This window comes from Emys orbicularis, chromosome 1, assembly GCF_028017835.1.
Source record: "Emys orbicularis isolate rEmyOrb1 chromosome 1, rEmyOrb1.hap1, whole genome shotgun sequence".
Classification (NCBI taxonomy): Eukaryota; Metazoa; Chordata; order Testudines; family Emydidae; genus Emys; species Emys orbicularis.
The window spans coordinates 80,391,671-80,410,178 of NC_088683.1; the positions used below are offsets into that span (position 1 = coordinate 80,391,671).

Genomic DNA, 18,508 nt, shown 5'->3' on the forward strand with positions numbered 1-18,508 from the left:
AGGGTCAGCAGCAGCCAAGCGGGAGCTTCATGATCACAGTGATGCTGTGCAAGTGTATAGCCGGCAGTATCATAACTGACATTCACTTCCTGGGAGCCGTGGTAAGTGCCACTGGGACCCCGTACCCTCTCCTGCACCCCAACCCGCTGCCCCAGCCCGGAGTCCGCTCCCACACCCAAACTCCCTCTCAGAGCCTGCACCCCACCAAACCCTAACCCCCTGCCTCCAGCCCTGAGGCCCCTCCTGCACCCCAAACCTCTCATCCCCAGCCCCACACCAGAGCCCACACACCCAGTTGGAGCCCTCACACACACCCCCGCACCCCAACCTCCTGCCCCAGCCCGGAGTCCCCTCCTGCACCCAAACTTCCTCCTGGAGCCTGTTCCCCCCCCCACACACCCCAACTTCCTGCTCCAGCCCTGAGCACCATCGTACACCCCAAGCCCCTCATTCCTGACCCCACACCAGAGCCTGCACCCCTAAACTGGAGCGCTCACCTCCCTCCTGCACACCAATCCCCTGTCCCAGTCCCATGAAAGTGAGTGAGCATGGGGGAGAGCGAGCGAGTGATGGAGGGAGAGGGGGTGGAATGAGCAGGGGCGGGGCCTCAGGGAAGGGTCAGAGTCAGGGCAGGGGTGTTCGATTTTCTGCGATTAGAAAGTTGGCAACCCTGGATTTGGATAACATTGTTACATATTATTACAGACTGCTGGGAGACACTGGATGGATTTCAAAAGGACAAGCTTTGCAAATACTTTCAGCATTGACATCCCATCCAATTTTAGTGGAAGTTTCACAATATTTGTATTTTTCCCTCAAAATACCAGCTCCTGGAGTCAGACGATTTCTTGAAAATCACAACTTTCTTTTTAAAGTATGTTTCTAGCTATAGGTGCAGAGAAAAGCTTAGAAACACGATGCTAAAGAGAGCACAACCCAGAAGACAAAAACTAACAAACCCAACATTAATTGTTTATAAAAATCTCGTGATTGTTAAACCAAGCTCATGATTTGAGGGCAGCGGGGATCTGACTACTCGATTCGTGAATGCCTGGGGTTGGGAAAACTATTTCCCATGCCACAAGCCAATCAGTGTAAGAAAATAATGGGGGTTTGAAATAACATTCAAGCTGGATGGGGAAGGGGGGAGCTGCTAACAGGAGCCCAGCGGGGCTGGTGATGGAGGGTTTCCCCTCATCCTGCAGCCACATTTCTCTCTGCTTTTCTTCCTTCACCTCCTCTACCCCGGCTGGAATGCAAAGAGATCGCTGCTCACTAGGTTAGTCCCTTCCGGCTTGCCGTAGCACAGGCCTCGCCTTGCCCCCAGTCTGCCGGTGCCATGGTTACGCTTCCTGTTTAACGCCGCAGCGTGCGCAGCTGGAGGGTTTGCAAAGCGGTCTGCGTGACCGGGAGCTGCAGGATCGGGGCGACAGGGCGTCTCCAGGGGCCGCGGCCCGGGTAGGGGCCTGACTCCAGCCGCGGGTGGCGACCAGCTCCATCCAACCCACGGGGACTGTTCGGCGAGATCCTGGGGGCTGCGGCTGGTCCCCCGGGGATGGGAAGTAGAGGGAACTATCACTCCCAGCATGCCCCGGGGCTTGGTTGGGCGGATCTTTGTCGCCTGGGCGCTGTAGGGTCTGCGAGGGCCGTTTCTTGTTGCATTCTGGGAGCTGTAGTCCTGGGCGGGACCTCGAGAGAAAATGAGCCGGGCGGGCACCCTGGGGCTGTTTGTTCTCCCCCAGGCTAAGAGCCTGGCCTGTTCCCGTGGGATTCTCACCTCCCTCTCCCCCTTTGGGGCCAGGGCCGGCTTTAGGCCAATTTAACCAATTCCCCTGAATCGGGCCCCACGCTCAAGCCCCGGTATGGCGTACCCGCAAGAGCCGGTGTGCTGTACCCAGGTGGCCTGGCTTCCCCATGGGGCAATTTAAAGGGCCTGGGGCTCCCAGCAGGGGCTGGAGCCCCAGGTCCTTTAAATTGCCACCAGAGCCCCACTGCTGGAGCCCTGGGGTAGGACTGCGGGGCTCTGGGGGGTATTTAAAAAGTCCGGGGCTCCCGTTGCTTCTACCGCCCCGGCCCTTTAAATAGCCGCTGGAGCCCCGCCGCTTCCCCAGGGCTCCCGCGGCTATTTAAAGGGCCGGGGCGGTGGAAGCAGGGGAGCCCCGGGCCCTTTAAATACCCCCGAGCACTGGGCTGCTGCTGCTACCCCGGTGGGGGAGGGAGAAGGAGGGGGCACTTACCGTACAGGGTGGGCTGTACCCGCACCCCCTGCCCTGCCCGCACCAGCCCCTGTCTCCAGCCAGCCCCACACCCCCTGCCCTGCCCGCAGCCAGCCCCTGTCTCCAGCCAGCCCCGCACTCCCTGCCCTGCCCGCAGCCAGCCCCTGTCTCCAGCCAGCCCCGCACCCCCTGCCCTGCCCGCAGCCAGCCCCTGTCTCCAGCCAGCCCCGCACCCCCTGCCCTGCCCGCAGCCAGCCCCTGTCTCCAGCCAGCCCCGCACCCCCTGCCCTGCCCGCAGCCAGCCCCTGTCTCCAGCCAGCCCCGCACCCCCTGCCCTACCCACAGCCAGCCCCTGCCTGCACCAGCCCTGCACCGCCTGTCCTGCCCGCACCCCCTGCCCACAGCCAGCCCCTGCCGCATCCCCTGCCCTGTCTCCAGCCAACCCCTGCCGCACCCCCCTGCGGCCCTGCCCGAAGCCAACCAGCCCCACACACACCCTTGCCCGCACCAGCCCTGCCCCCCCTGCCCTTCCCACACCAGCCCTGCCCCCCCTGCCCTGCCTGTAGCCAGCCCCGCACCCCCTGCCCTGTCTCCAGCCAACCCCTTCCGCACCCCCCTGCCTGAAGCCAGCCAGTCCCGCACTCCTCTGTCTCCAGCCTTGCCAACCCATGCCGCATCCCCCTGCGGCCCTGCCTGAAGCCAGCCAGCCCACCCCACACACCCCTGTCTCCAACCAGTCCCGTACCCCTTGCCCTGCCTGCAGCCAGACCCTACCTCCAGTCAGCCCCTGCCCTGCCTCCAGCCAGCCCCATGTCTACTGATGCCCTGCAGTTCCCAGGGCAGTAACCCTGCACACCTGCTTCAATGAGGGGGGCAGGGAGCAGCTGGGACCTACTCATGTGCACACCCCCAGGGAGTGGTGGGGACCCACACATGTGAAACGGAGCTCATTTCTAGTTCAGGCCCATCTTTTTTAAAAAAAAACTTTAGGTAGGGTTCACATACATCCGTATTTTCCCGGACATGTCAGGCGTTTTGGTTCTTTTTGGACGGTATGATAACCCTATTGCTACAAAAAATACATACTGTGGCACATCCCTTAAATCAGAACTTTTTATAGGGAACCGGTTGCTAAGAAATTAAAGGCTTTTTTTTACATGTTTTTTTTTTTTTTTTTAAGTCATCCCTGCTGGGGCCCCGCCAAAAATGTTCGAATTGGGCCCCGCACTTCCTAAAGCCGGCCCTGTTTGGGGCTGTTTTGCCAGCACCTGCCTTGAACCCCCGAATATTTTTAATGTAATAACTTGGCTGTTGTTTGCCTCTTTGGTCCTGAGCCTTGTGGCTCTTTATACTCAATCTTTTCTCCGCAACCATGAGAGCGAGACACTTTTTGTCTTTAAGTGAAGGCTGAGCTTCTGGAGCCCACTCAGCAGCTTGGTTCTGGCAGAAAAAAAAAATCAAATAGCATGTGGCTCCTGAGACCTTAATGAGGGTTGGCAACATGATAATGTTACTTGTGGTGACGATTAGCGCTGCAATTGCGTTGATGGAGTCGAGAAAGGAGGGATTTTGCTGCACGTGAATGTATCTGCGTGAAGCAGATTTTGTGTGTGTGTGTGTATGTGTATATTATTATACACTGAACTTATCAGAAACAATCTAGACATATGCAAATTTAAAATAAAAATTGAATCAGAATGGCCCAAGGACACCAAGCTCCTCCTCACCTTAAAAAGACCTTTATCCCTAAATCAACTCTTCTGTCCCAAAACCTCAACTCCCAAAGTGTGCTATATTGTATCTGCTGTACCTTTTCACTGTGCACTTCTTGAGCAATACCTATCTTAGCTTTCATATCTAAACTAGTGTACAGTATGCAGATGAAAGGCATATTTTTTGTGTATCCTAAGTGGCAGTGTAACACTGACAGATGCCGCTCATCGGCAGGCGGGATTGAATTTGGGACCTCGGACTGAATACACGAGCCTCTACCGCATGAGTTAAAAGTCATGTGCTTGTTAGCTAAGAATGTAGCAGACTCATTAATCTCTTTCTAAGTGGTCTCGGTGCCATTAGATGGGACAGAGCACCACACCCAGGAGGCGTGTGGGTTCAGCAGCATCTGCAGAATCCATAGGAATAGGCTGTTCTGGGATGCTTTTCTTATCTCAAACTATTAAGCAAACCTTTTCCTGGGTTGTATTGCTTTTCTTCATGCCTGTTACAGAGTAAAGTGTGTAGTTGGGATAAACTTGTGCAGTTCCTATTCTCTTTATTAAAAAATAGAGATCTAGGTACACTGCTCATACTCTAAACAAACTACGGCCCGCCAGTTGGATCCTGCCCGCCAGCCGTTTTAATCCAGCCCTTGAGCTCCCGCTGGGGAGTGGGGGCTGGGGCTTGCCCGGTCTGGCGCTCCAACCGGGGAGCAGGGTTGGGGGGCGCTCCACGCAGCTCCCGGAAGCAGCGGCATGGCCCCCCTCCGGCTCCTACATGTAGGGGCAGCCAGGGGGCTCCACTCTGCACGCTGCCCCTGCCCCAAGTGCCACCCCTGCAGCTCCCATTGGCTGGCACCGTGGCCAATGGGAGCTGCAGAGACGGTTCCTGTGGATGGGGCAGCGTGCAGAGCCACCTGGCTGCGCCTCCACATAGGAGCCGGAGAAGGGACATGCCGCTGCTTCCGGGAGTCGCTTGAGGTAAGCACCGCCCGGAGCCTTGCACCCTTGAGCCTCTCCCCATGCCCCAACCCTGATCTCCCTCCCACCCTCCAAACCCCTCGATCCCAGCCCGGAGCACCTTCCTGCACCCCAAACTTCCCAGCCCCACCCCAGAGCCTGCACCCCTTTCTGAATCCCTACCCCAGCCCTGATCCCCCTCTCACCCTCCAAACCCCTCACTCCCAGCCCAGAGCACTCTCCTACACCCCAAACTCCTCATCCCTAGCCCCACCCTAGAACCCACACCCCCAGCTGGAGTCCTCCCTCCCCCCCCCCCACAGCCCACTCCCCTGCCCAGCCTGGAGCCCCTTCCCGCACTCTGAACTCATTTCTGGCCCCACCCTGGAGCCCGCACCTCCCAACCAGAGCCCTCCCCCCCTCCTGCACCCCAACTCCAATTTTGTGAGCATTCGTGGCCCACAGACAATTTTTATTCCCAGATGTGGCCCTCAGGCCAAAAAGTTTGCCCACCCTTGCTCTAAATCCATTATCAATAGCTGACTAAACTGAGGCCAAATGGGAATGTATGTTTACTATGTTTTGTTTAATACAGTCAGTGATTGAAAGTAATGCTCTTTGTGGAGCTTTAAAGGTTGATAAGAAATCACAGATATCTGTACTTCCATATAAATAAATTAGCATGGTCTACCTACCACTACGGCAACTTGGTTAGCAGCTTGAGTTCATTTCTAGGCTCCCCTTTAGGCTTTAATTTAAACTGCTAACCGGAATTGCCATGTCTTTGCTGCTATTTTAATCCAAGTTAGCTAACCTGAGTTAAGGACACACCTTTTTTTCCAGTGTAGATGTACCCTTAAACTCTCATAACTTTGCTCATCTGAGTAGTCCCATTGAAGTCAATGAAAGTTGCACACATGTAAATGTTTGTGGGAACAGGGCCCAAGGTAATATTTTATTATTTGTCTGCATCCTTCCCTCTCAACAGTATTGATAAATATAGAGCTTTAGGTCCCAGTACAACCAAACCTTAACTTTACAAACGTGAGTATTCCGTTGACGTCAATGGGAATACTCACGTGTCTAAAGTTAAGTGTTCATATATGTCTTGTCATAGTTGGAGCCTTACTGTGGATGTGGATGATTTTTGTTTTGTTTTAGAGAAAGAGTTTTGAGATACCTACTACTGCCACAAATCTAGCAGTAAATACAATATCCACTAATGTATTCAATTTTATTTTTCCTCTTTGCTGTTACAATTTTATTATGGAAAGCTATGGAAGATGATGATGTAAAACTTGAAGAAGAAATAAATATAGAATTGAGCAGAATCAGTGTTACTTCCCTTGAAGTGGATGATCTCAACACTGATTTATCAGCAGAAGCTTGGAGTGATGGTGAAACAGTAAGTGTTTAATGGACACAGGAGGGATAGCACTGCCTTTTCTTTTGCATGGCAAACTTGTGTCTTTTGTGGAGGCCTCTTGCATTCCTGCCTTTCTAAGCTACTTGGAGGTGTACTATAGGGTGGATTTGATTTAAATCACTAGTCAGGAAGACTTGATTTAATCATGAATTTCTACATAAAAGTGCATTCTAAGTGATTTATTTTGAAAACTTTTCAGATTAGTTTTACAGCTATATCAGAAAATGAATGATTGTTTGGTTATTTCATTTACGAAAGGTAATTGAAGCAGATAGTTCACCTCCCAATGATTTCATAAATATCTCCAGTTCAACAGGTTAATCATTAATATTTGGAGGATTTTCTTGCCATGCTGAATTAGGAGGAGACCATCACCAGACAGACATTTAAATTGTTTTATTTAACTAAAACAACAACGTTCTGTATTCTGGATTTTTTTCTTCAACAGCAAACATAGAATATTTTAACAAAACAAGCATATGAATTTTTGAATTTAGTTAAACATTCAAGTTTTTTAAAATCAGGTTTGTTTTTGTTAAAATTGTTTTTAACTAAAATAGTTAAATGAAATTAAAAAAATAATTAAATCGACTATGTCAGCCAGGTCAACATGAGAAACTTAAAATATTGGCTTGTGCAGTTAACTCAGTCGTCTTCACCTTCATTTTCCTGTTTGTTCATAATCTGGAAAAGAAAAACAAGCTTTCCTGCCTTTTCAGGTCCCAAATGATTTCTCAATTTGAAATGAATTAGTCCAGAGGAAGAAAATATTCTTTCTACACCTGCAGAAGAAGCTACTGCTGTTAAAAGTGAGATTATCACGTCAACAGTCTCTGAATCCAAGTGCTTAAGTGACTTCCACCAGTTCACTGGTGTGACTTTCTTTAAAACATCATCAGCAAACATATATTTCTTGAATGGTTCACCCTTAGCTCTGAAGTTTATTATAGTTGGCATTATGGAGGGATGATTGCTGGATGTCCATGTCATAGCCAACTCCTCTTCTTCAGCAGTTAAGGTTTGACCCTGGTACCGAGTATTGAGAATATTTGCAGCTGGAGATAGTGCTTGTCCCATTTTTTTTTTTTTTAATGCTTGTAATTTAACTCTGTCATTGCATATTTTACTTTTTAAGATCTCAATCAGTTCCTTCCAAATTTCAACAGCGTCAGCAATAAAACAGCTATTTCCCTGCATTTTGTTCGAGGCTACAGAAATAGGCTTCAGGGTACTCAGCATGTGTTCAACATTTCTCTTAAGCCCAATGTTGAGAACTTTGGCTGTGACAGTGCCATCTATTTTTTCATGATTTTGTTCACAAACTGTCATCAGATTAGGCCAGTTCTTTATATAGTGCTCAAAACAGTCCACTATTGAGTTTCATCGCACGACTTGTGGGAGAGTTAGCTTGGTTCCTTCTACTTTTTCCAGAGCAGCTGCTGCAAAGTGGTTGTTACAGAGGTATTTTGCAATTTCAACAACATTAACCGTTATTTCTGGAACACTGAGGTCTTTGGCTAGGAGGTGCATCAAATGAGCACTGCAACCGTATGTTATTAGCTTGGGACTCTCTTGTAAATTTCTTCTCATCTTGGATACATTTGTAGCATTGTCTGTGGCCAAGCTGCATACTAGACATTTGATTCCCCCCCCCCCCCACACACACACACAGTTTGTTATAGCTTTTACTGCTACTTCTTGTAAGTATTCTGCTGTGTGTGCATTTCCCGATGTATCAATTGTTTCTGTAAGGAAGACATTCCCTTCTTCTGTTGTCACACAAGAACATACAACAGGATCATTGTGGACATTGCTCCACCCATCAAGACTCAGGTTAACAATTTCACCCTCTAGATCTTTTGCACACTGCTCAATTTCTCTTTCATACACTTTATCCAGCAATTTGCCTGCGACATCTGCTCTGTTGGGTGGACTGTATCCCGGTCTTAATTACTGAACCATGTTAATGAAGTGTGGGTTCTCAATCATATGGAAAGGAGAGTTTGTTGCATAAACAAACCGGGCAATTTTTTCATCAATTACCTCTTTTTGTGATTTGCTGGTTCTTATCACAAACATATCTATGGTTGTTTCTGGATGATAGAGATTTTTTTTTCTTTTTGCTACAAGTGATATATTGTGGCAATGTGACATACATGATGTGACTGAAACACTATCATTGGCGGACAACTCTGAAACTATAGAAAATGATGGTGTTCTTAAAGGTGGATAGTCTTCAGAATCCTGTATGTTGAAGATGGATTCTCCTAAACAAAATAAGTCAAAGCAGTTATTTAATTATTATTACCATACTGCTCATTTAGTATTACTCATTGCATTCACTGACACTCAGTACTGCTTTAAAGGTGAAATTGTAAAAGGAAGATCTGCCTATTTCAGCTATTTATTTTTTATCACAACTGCATCTAAAATGATAGTACCATAGAGTAACAGCTATAGTTTTTGCTCAAACATGAGAATTCAAGAATAGTCCAGAAGAAAGACAGGCAGTCCTTAAGAAAGAAGTATGAAATAAAAAAGTTTACCAACCTGAAGATCCTGCATGTTCAGACATGTTCCTTTAATCATCTTCAACGCAGCTTCCTCCTGAGAAGGAACACTTCTCATTATGTTGTTTTATTCGGGCAATCAGGCCTTGCATTTCTTTGTTGCATGTTTGCATTTTGCAAATATGCCTGTCTTACCCACAGGTAGAGGAACTTCATTAAAATATTCCCAAACTGGGTCTCTTTTATGGCCTGCTGCCATTATAGGTTTTCCCTTCTAGTGAGAGAATGGTATGGTAGATCTCAAATCAATGAAGGCTACACTCAGAAAGACCTCAAGACTTCTGGAATATGCTGCTCAAACAGTTTCACTTTTGTTTCTACTGCCTGTCCCTCCCTTCTCACATTTATCTCCAGACTTCTCCTTGTCCAGATCTATTCTGCCCCCAACAATCTTCTGTTCATTGGAACTTTTTGAAACTTTTAGAGAGAGGTAAGGGATTGACTTTGTGTACAAAAATTTGCAAGGGACAATAGGGTTGAGGTCTGTTATTTCTCACCTCTAGGTACTATTTATTTATTTATTTAAAACATTTTTGCTGTTAACAAGCATGTTATCTCCGGAGACACAAATCCACAGTTTGAGAACTGCAAAAGTAACTAAGCATCTCTGATGGTATCTGCTAGACTAAGCACTGAGTCCCATTGGGTAGATAGAAAGATTAACCTAAATACTCTAGGCAGAAGCCCCTGGAACCCCATAAGGTTGGGTCCCTAATCCTTGAACTATTGGAACTCATTTACAAAACTTTTCTTAAACACTACATGAATATATTCCAGTGGATTGTAATTTTTTACAGAACCTTTCAACGTTAAAGATGGGTGAACTTTAAAAGAGATAACAAGATAGATAAAAGTTGTGATGGTTAACCAAATTAATCTTTGGTCTTAAAAACTGGGCTTGGAAATCTTGCAAGAAGAATCTGTCTTGTGATATATTTACAATACTTGCTGAGTTTTGATTCTTTCTATGTAAATTAATCCCTTTAGTTTTCCCCCCTCCCCCCTTTTTTTAAGCTGTCTTCTGAATTCTATCCAGTTGATTGAGACAAGGTAGGTGAGGTAATACTTTTTATTGTGGGCCAACTTCTGTTGGTAGAAAGTACAAGCTTTTAGTGTCATAGAGCTCTCCTTAGGTATGGGGAAGGTAACCAGACTGTTGCAGACATTCCCTTCCCCATACCTGATTCCCTTCCCCATATCTGAAGAAGAAGCTAAAAGCTTGTACCTTCCACCAACAGAAATTGATCCTATATCCTGAGACCAACACAGCTACAACACTGCATCCCGTTTAGATATAATTCAGGTATGTAGGTGCCTAGAATTATATGCAGTATTCATAGAATCATAGAACTGGAAGGGACCTCGAGAGGTCATCTAGTCAGGTCCCCTGCACTCAGGGCAGGACTAAGTATTATCTAGACCATCGCTGACAGGTGTTTTACCAACCTGCTCTTAAAAATCCCCAATGATGGGGATTCCACAACCTCCCTAGGCAATTTATTCCAGTGCTTAACCACTCTGACAGTTAGGAAGTTTTTCCTAATGTCCAACCTAAAGTGCCCTTGCTGCAATTTAAGCCCATTGCTTCTTGTCTTATCCTCAGAGGTTAAGAAGAACAATTTTTCTCACTCCTCCTTGTAACAACCTTTTATATACTTGAAAACTGTTATCATGTTCCCTCTGAGTCTTCTCTTCTCCAGACTAAACAAACTCAATTTTTTCAATCTTCCCTCATAGGTCATGTTTTCTAGACCTTTAATCATTTTTGTAGCTCTTCTCTGGACTTTCTCCAATTTGTCCACATCTTTCCTGAAATGTGGCGCCCAGAACTGGACACAATACTCCAGTTGAAGCCTAATCAGCGAGGAGAAGAGCGGAAGAATTACTTCTTGTGTCTTGCTTATAATACTCCTGCTAATACATCCCAGAATGATGTTTGCTTTTTTTGCAACAGTGTTACACTGCTGACTCTCATATTTAGCTTGTGATCCACTATGACCCCCAGATCCCTTTCCGCAGTACTCCTTCCCATTTTGTATGTGTGCAACTGATTGTTCCTTCCTAAGTGGAGTACTTTGCATTTGTCCTAATTGAATTTCATCCTATTTACTTCAGACTGTTTCTCCAGTTTGTCCAGATCATTTTGAATTTTAATCCTATCCTCCAAAGCACTTGCCACCCCTCCCAGCTTGGGACTGTCCGCAAACTTTATAAGTGTACTCTCTATGCCATTATCTAAATCATTGGTGAAGATATTGAACAGAACCGGACCCAGAACCAATCCCTGCGGGACCCCACTCGTTATGTCCTTCCAGCATGACTGAGAACTACTGATAACTACTCTCTGGGAACAATTTTCCAACCACGTATGCACCCACCTTATAGTAGCTCCATCTAGGTTGTATTTCCCTAGTTTGTTTATGAGAAGGTCATGCGAGACAGTATCAAAAGCCTTACTAAAGTCAAGCTATACCACATCTACTGCTTCCCCCATCCACAAGGCTTGTTACCCTGTCAAAGAAAGCCATTGGGTTGGTTTGACACTATTTGTTCATGACAAATCCATGCTGACTGTTACTTATCACCTCATTATCTTCTAGGTGTTTGCAAATTGATTTCTTAATTATTTGCTCCATTATCTTTCTGGGTACAGAAGTTAAGCTGACTAGTCTGTAATTCTCCAGATTGTCCTTTATTTCCCTTTTTATAGATGAGCACTATATTTGCCCTTTTCCAGTCTTCTGGATAGTCTCCCATCTTCCATGACTTTTCAAAGATAATTGCTAATGGCTCAGATATCTCCTCAGTCAGCTCCTTGAGTATTCTAGGATGCATTTCATCAGGCCCTGGTGATTTGAAGGCATCTAACTTGTTTAAGTAATTTTTGACTTGTTCTTTCCCTATTTTAGACTCTGCTCCTACCTCATTTTCACTGGCATTCACTTGCCTCAAAGTCTTTGGGCTACGACTGTAACCTCAAGGATCCATTCTGTTATGTCCATCATCAGAACCTTTTCTCTTCGTAAACTGCCACTGCCTATTGGCAGAGAGTTCCTAGAGCATTGGCCAGTGGGGATCTATTTAAAAACATACGGCCTGATCCTGACAGTCACTAAGCACCCACAACTCCCACCAGAATAATGAATGTCAGGACCTCTCAATGTTCAGAGACTCTGAGTACTAAGTGCTTCCTGAATGATGCTGAACACCTTAATCTCCTGTTGATATAAAAAGGCATTGACACTCAGCAGCTCTCAGAAGGCACTGGGCTCTTCACAGAATTTGGACCCTTAATCGGGAAAAACAAATACAAACTCTGAACAATGAGGGTGAGGACTCTCTTGCCCAGGTGAACAATCTGCTGATGCTATTCCATACAACTGAGTTCACTCCTCTGCTTCTGATTGCTCCTTTCTGCCTGTGACTTATGTAGTCGGGGATAGAGTAGAGTACCAGTGAAAAGAAGTGGAGTACTGGGGGAGCAGGGATGTCATTTGCAGGCTCATCTGAGAGAGCTAAATTCTATGGTTAATTATGGTCCATGGGTTGGGGTATAAATTCAGGACTATACATTCCCTAGATGCACAATGGAATGCTCTCTGATGTCAGTAAGAAGTTTTTACAGAGATCAAGGAGACTATGTGGCCTTTTTGTAGTAACTAAATGTTTAGATATTTATTACTTGTTAAGTGCCTTCTTGTAACGCCCATCATTCTGAGGAAAATCTGTTCCCCTTCAGGTCACTGTGATCTCTGCCTTGTTTCTCTTTTCCCTCTCCTCTGTTCTTTTCATTTCCATCCCCGCAGCAGCATCCTGTTCCCAACCTAGTGCACTTTGCTTCCATCCACTGAAATGATCAATAATTAAATAGTAGAGCTGCCTGAAAAAAAATTCATTTAAAATTTTGTTCCACCAAAAATGTTGTTTTGTCAAAATTGAAATGTTTTGTGGAAATGGATTGGTGTTGATGAAATTTTCATTGGGAAGTTTTTCAGGTCTAGCGCCTGTGTCAAGGCTGTATCCCCACTTTGAACTTTAGGGTACAAGTGTGGGGACCTGCATGAGGACTTCTAAGCTTAATTACCAGCTTAGTTCTGGTCCGCTGCCACCATTCCCTTCCCTGGGAAGCTTTGAGAAACTTTTCAACAATTCCCTGGTGAATACAGATCCAAACTCCTTGGATCTTAAAACAAGGAGAAATTGACCCTTCCCCCCTCCTTCCTTTCACCAACTCCTGGTGAATACAGATCCAAACTCCTTGGATCTAAAAACAAGGAAAAATCAATCAGGTTCTTAAAAAGAAGGCTTTTAATTAAAGAAAAAGGTAAAAATTATCTCTGTAAAATCAGTATGGAAAATAACTTTACAGGGTAATCAAACTTAAAGAGCTCAGAGGACCCCCCTCTGTCTTAGGTTCAAAGTACAGCAAACAAAGATAAACACTCTAGTAAAAGGTACATTTACAAGTTGAGAAAACAAAGTAAAACTAAGACGCCTTGCCTGGCTTTTTACTTACAAGTTTGAAATATGAGAGACTTGTTTAGAAAGATGGGGAGAACCTGGATTGATGTCTGGTCCCTCTCAGTCCCAAGAACGAACAACCCCGTAAACAAAGAGCACACACAAAAGCCTTTCCCCCCCCCAAGATTTGAAAGTATCTTGTCCCCTTATTGGTCCTTTGGGTCAGGTGTCAGCCAGGTTACCCGAGCTTCTTAACCCTTTACAGGTAAAAGGATTTTGGAGTCTCTGGCCAGGAGGGATTTTATAGTACTGTACACAGGAGAGCTGTTACCCTTCCCTTTATAGTTATGACAGCCTGAGAGAGGGAGAGACCCACCCACCCTAGCATAGCTAGAAGCCTGGTGGTCAGGATACTTGCCTAGAGCGTAGGGAACCAGGGGCTCCCAACTCAGGGTCAGGAAATCTCGGGGGTCTCCTACATTTCAGGAAAGTACCCTAACCACTAGGCTACAGACTCATTCTCTTGCTGGCCCACTGAATATTGAATTTATCATAAGTGGAACAGTTCCATCAAAAGAGATTGAGAGACACTGGCTCTATAATCTGGTGGTGAGGGCATTTGCTGAGGATGTGGGAGACCTAGGTTCAAGTCCCTGGCATATTTGTATTTGTGAATCTAATCTGTCCTTCAAAAAATCAGTATCTCAGTAACAAAGACCCCACGTCACATGTCTGATTCCTCCATATTGAATCATTTGTCCTTTTATTCAACTTGGATCAAACCAATAACAAAAAAAACCAATATAAATTAGAAAGATGCTTCTAGAGGGCAGTAGTAATTAGATTGCTGTGAAGTCTAAATGACTGTCAAGTAATGAGTGACACAATAATGAAACTAAGGCCTGACTGAAAAAATACTAGTGTGTTAGTGAGGGACACATACAGTAGGTCTACACAGCATTTTGGAGTGAATCAGGAACAAGTCTCCCAGACTGGGTGGATTGGCTTGGCTAGTGAGGCTGGTGCTAGTGCTCTAAAAATAACTGTGTAGACCAGAAGTCAGCAACCTTTGGCACCCGGCCCATCAGGGTAAAGCCGCTGGTGGGCCGGGCCGGTTTGTTTAGCTAGAGCGTCCGCAGGCACGGAGCCCCGCAGCTCCCACTAGCTGCGATTCGCCATTCCCGGCCAATGGGAGCTGCAGGAAGTGGCACAGGCCGAGTTATGTGCTAGCCACTGCTTCCCACAGCTCCCCTTGGCCAGGAACGGCGAACCGCGGCCAGTGGGAGCTGCGGGGCTCTGTGCCTGCGGACGCTCCAGATAAACAAACCGGCCCGGCCTGCCAGAGGCTTTACCTTGATGGGCCGGGTGCCAAAGGTTGCCGACTCCTGGTATAGACAGACCCATGGACTTTAATTAAGAATGTTAAGTATTTACCAGTGGTCTTCACAGAGAGATGAACATACAGAATTTAATTAAAAATAATGTTTACTTCTAGACTTCAGATGAATTACCAGAATCAGTTCTGTACTGTCTAAACGTTGTGAAGAACAGAAGTCAAAATGCTGAAAATCTTATACTGCAAGACTTGGAAGATGAAGAAACCACAAGTAAGCTGTGATTGTAATAAATATATGTGTGATGTGCCTCCCAAACCCTCCTATTGCCAATGCAGATCAAACAACCATCCATAATATAACATAAATCCTCAAATGCAACAAAACTATGAAACCTATTGCACCAACTTTAACTCATCACCTAGTATTGCAGCTCCTATGGTCCTCTTTTAGATGTTCTCCGAATAGCACTAACTAATGTAGCATGTAGTCTGAAAAATATGTGGTCCTGTATAGTATGGTATGCGTCCCTTTTATTACTGCAAAACAGTTTGCAAAAGATTGGCTAGGAAATATGACCCTTTTCAGTGGTATGAAAACCTTGGTTAATAGTTTATAGACTGCAATGCTTACAGCTTGAGGTGGTGTTGCTTTTCTAGCCTGCACAATAGCATGAAAGGTTTCTATTATTATAAGAGTGCTTAAAATCTGCATTCTTTTCTGTCTCATTGACTCAGTCAAGGATAATCTCAAGTTTCTGCATAATGTAGACGGTCTGCGGAGATGGGAGTCCAAAGGCATTTTACACATGTGCTGTATAGAGGACAAGTTGAAGTTGTCTTAATCCCATCCTTAATTCCTTTCTCATATCCTGCATAATTTACTGGGAAACCATCCAGGCTCCAGAATGTCACCACAGTCACTTCTGACTTCATTGTTGTGGGATGCTGAAGAGTGATGCATAATGTGCCTTCCCTTCTGGTGTCTTGAAGCCCCAATTCTGTGGGCTACAAGGAATCAGTGTTTCTCAATGACTGGTCCGTGGACTGGTGCCAGCCCCTAAAATCTCCCTGGCACAGTTTTGGAAGGCAGCAAGTCAGTCCCTGGTATCAAAAAGGTTGAGAAACACTGTTCTAGACTATTCAGGTCAATCATGAGTTTTCTTTTTTTTTTTTTTTTACTTTTCAAACACATATGTTTAGCACTTGTAAACTGGAAAGACTTAATCCAGAAATAGCATTTGCTAGGGTTGATCTTTGCACCTGGTGATTCCACACAGGTCCTAGGGCCATTGCTGGAAGGTCTCCTCACAGGATTGTTCTCTGAAATACTATTACTCAGCCACTCTAGACCATGTTCTTGTTAGGGTCAATCTTGTGAGGTGCTCAACACCCCTGCCTCCCACTGAAATTAGTGGGAGCTGAGGTAATTGAACACCTCACAAGACTGAGCCCTTAGTTTCTAAATTACCCTAGGTTGTTGAGACTCCAAATTCCAGTTTAGTCAGAGTTTCCAGGTTTCACATCTTTTAGTTGGGACCTGTTGTGAATGAAGTTAAGTGTTCCCTATTCATGCTCATCCTTAGGGGAAGTTTCTTCCATTTTCTCAGTAATAAGAATTATGTATATTCTAAATATAATTTATGTATATGCCTACTTATTTACCTTGTCCTTTAGGGGAGCTTCAATTTGTCACAGTTCTTATTCTAAAAAAGTAACCACCCCAGTCTTATTACTTCCTGCTAGCTGGAGAATGTTCAAATGTGTTTTGCCTCCTGGAGTGCTTTTCTTTGCATAGATGCTGTGGCCATAGACTTTTTTTTTTTTTACTCTATTTTTTTATTTCTATATATCTAGTGCTTTTAATTATCATAGATTAATTAGATTTAATTAATATTAAAGGGGCCGCTTCTTGTCTGAGTGGATTTGGTGTTTTTCTTTAAATAGTACCTGTGGTGTACACTTTTAAAGCAAAAACACATTGGGTTTCAGATTTTGGATTTTATGGACAGATAATAGGAAACTAGCATTCATCAGAATTAGACTACTTAGAAAGACATCTTCTCCCAATGTCCTTTTTTCTCCCCCTTCCCTCCTCAGGTGACATCTATCGAGTAGTTTCTAGCCAGGCTTCAGAGTACTTGGCAGAATTGGCTTCTGAATACAATGAAGATCCAGATGCATTGAAGAAGAGGGTATTCTATGTTTAAACCATCTTTGTAATAGATTAGATTCCATAGTCATTACAGATAATCAATTCCTTTTTTGGACCCAATCTTTCAATGACCAGTGCACATACTTAAATTTACACACTCTAAGTAGTCCCCACGGGACTAGTGGTGCACATAAGGGGAAGCATTTGCATGTGGTTTTGCAGGATGGGGTCCTTGGTTGTGGTTTAGTCCCTAGATCATGAAGTTATAACATTCGGTATAAATGTTCAGTAGTCTTAAGTGGTGGGGATGAACATTAAATGACTAAAATAGACTTGGACTATCAATTATTAATATTTAATCCAGTGGCAAAATGTCATTTCCATAATATAAGATTTTTATAGTGTTCATTTTTGATCTTATCTATTATTTTATCATTGTCTGTTCCTTTTCATTATTAGGATTATGAGATCACTAACATAATTCACTTATTGAAAAAGTTTTTCTGTTTCATGGAAAATGTTAAAAGAATTATGACTGGAATTTTCAAGTGAGACTCAGGGAGTTAGGCACATAATTTCCATTGAATTTCAATGGTATTCAGTTGCCAAACTCTCATAGGCACTTTAGAAAACCTGAACCTATATTTAAAAACAGTTCTGTTTATGGGCCATCTTTTACTTCTTTCCCTGTTTTTACCAGTGAGCACTGTATAAAATATGAAGTTTAATTACATTAAGAGATCACTTTCTTGTGAACATCCTGTTTGTGACAGCACAATTATTTACTGTGATGGTTGTTATATCACAAATGTAGAACTATACATACTCTATGCAGATGATCAATACGTAGCAGGAATAGATCAATTCTTGGCAGTGAAGAACAAGGGAAGAAAAATAAGAAGATGTGATCCATGCAGTGTTGTTTTCAAATAATGTTTTTTCAGTTTCCCTGTGTGATCAATTTAACGTATTTATTGCCATAATAGAATTAATTTATACATATAGTACTTGCATTTACTTGTGCAACTTCTTAAAAAAAATTATATTCTGACCATTTCCCCTTCAATATACAAAATATAAGAAAGCACTACAATCATTTGGGAACTGCTCCAATATTCCTTACCCTAAAAAATAACATTCTAATTTTAAATATATTTGTGTGACACTGGTGCTTAGAGGCTGCAGTCAGGGATCAGAACCCCCCAGATTGCTAAACTCTGGACAATGAAAATGAAGTCCCTGACCCAAAGTCTTTATCTGAAGTGTTCTGCTTGGATTGTTATAGCTTCATCCCATTTCATTTCATCATTAGAATGTGTTTGGTTTTATACAGATACTGTCTGAAATAGAAAATGAAGAATTGCAGAGCAGAGCAACTTCTGATAGTAATAGTCAACCCATCAATGAAGATATAACTTGCAGAGTGGTTGCTGATGAGTGCTCTGTCACAGGTAAACAAACTTAATATTAATTTGTTTGTGCTGCTATTTAGTGCAATACTCATATCACTGTATAAAATATTTCTTCTGCTCTGTTCTTTTGATGAGAATAGTTATGGCAGTCCAGTACAATATATATTACAATGCATAGGTGCCAACTCTGTGGGTGCTCCGGGGCTGGAGCACCCACAGAAAAAAAAATAGTGGGTGCTCAGCACTCACTGGCAGCCTCC

The 18,508-nt window shown here is 44.5% G+C and overlaps 1 protein-coding gene across 1 annotated transcript in view; it reads left to right on the forward strand.

The window, feature by feature from the left end:
• Positions 1-6,167: 6,167 nt before the first annotated feature.
• LRRIQ1 (leucine rich repeats and IQ motif containing 1) overlaps positions 6,168-18,508 on the forward strand; it is a 159,128-nt gene continuing 146,787 nt past the window's right edge. The window contains exons 1-4 of the mRNA XM_065423814.1: positions 6,168-6,296; positions 14,844-14,955; positions 16,782-16,876; positions 18,170-18,287. Of these exons, the coding sequence (XP_065279886.1) occupies positions 6,168-6,296; positions 14,844-14,955; positions 16,782-16,876; positions 18,170-18,287 (454 nt within the window). The remainder of the gene's footprint in view (positions 6,297-14,843; positions 14,956-16,781; positions 16,877-18,169; positions 18,288-18,508) is intronic.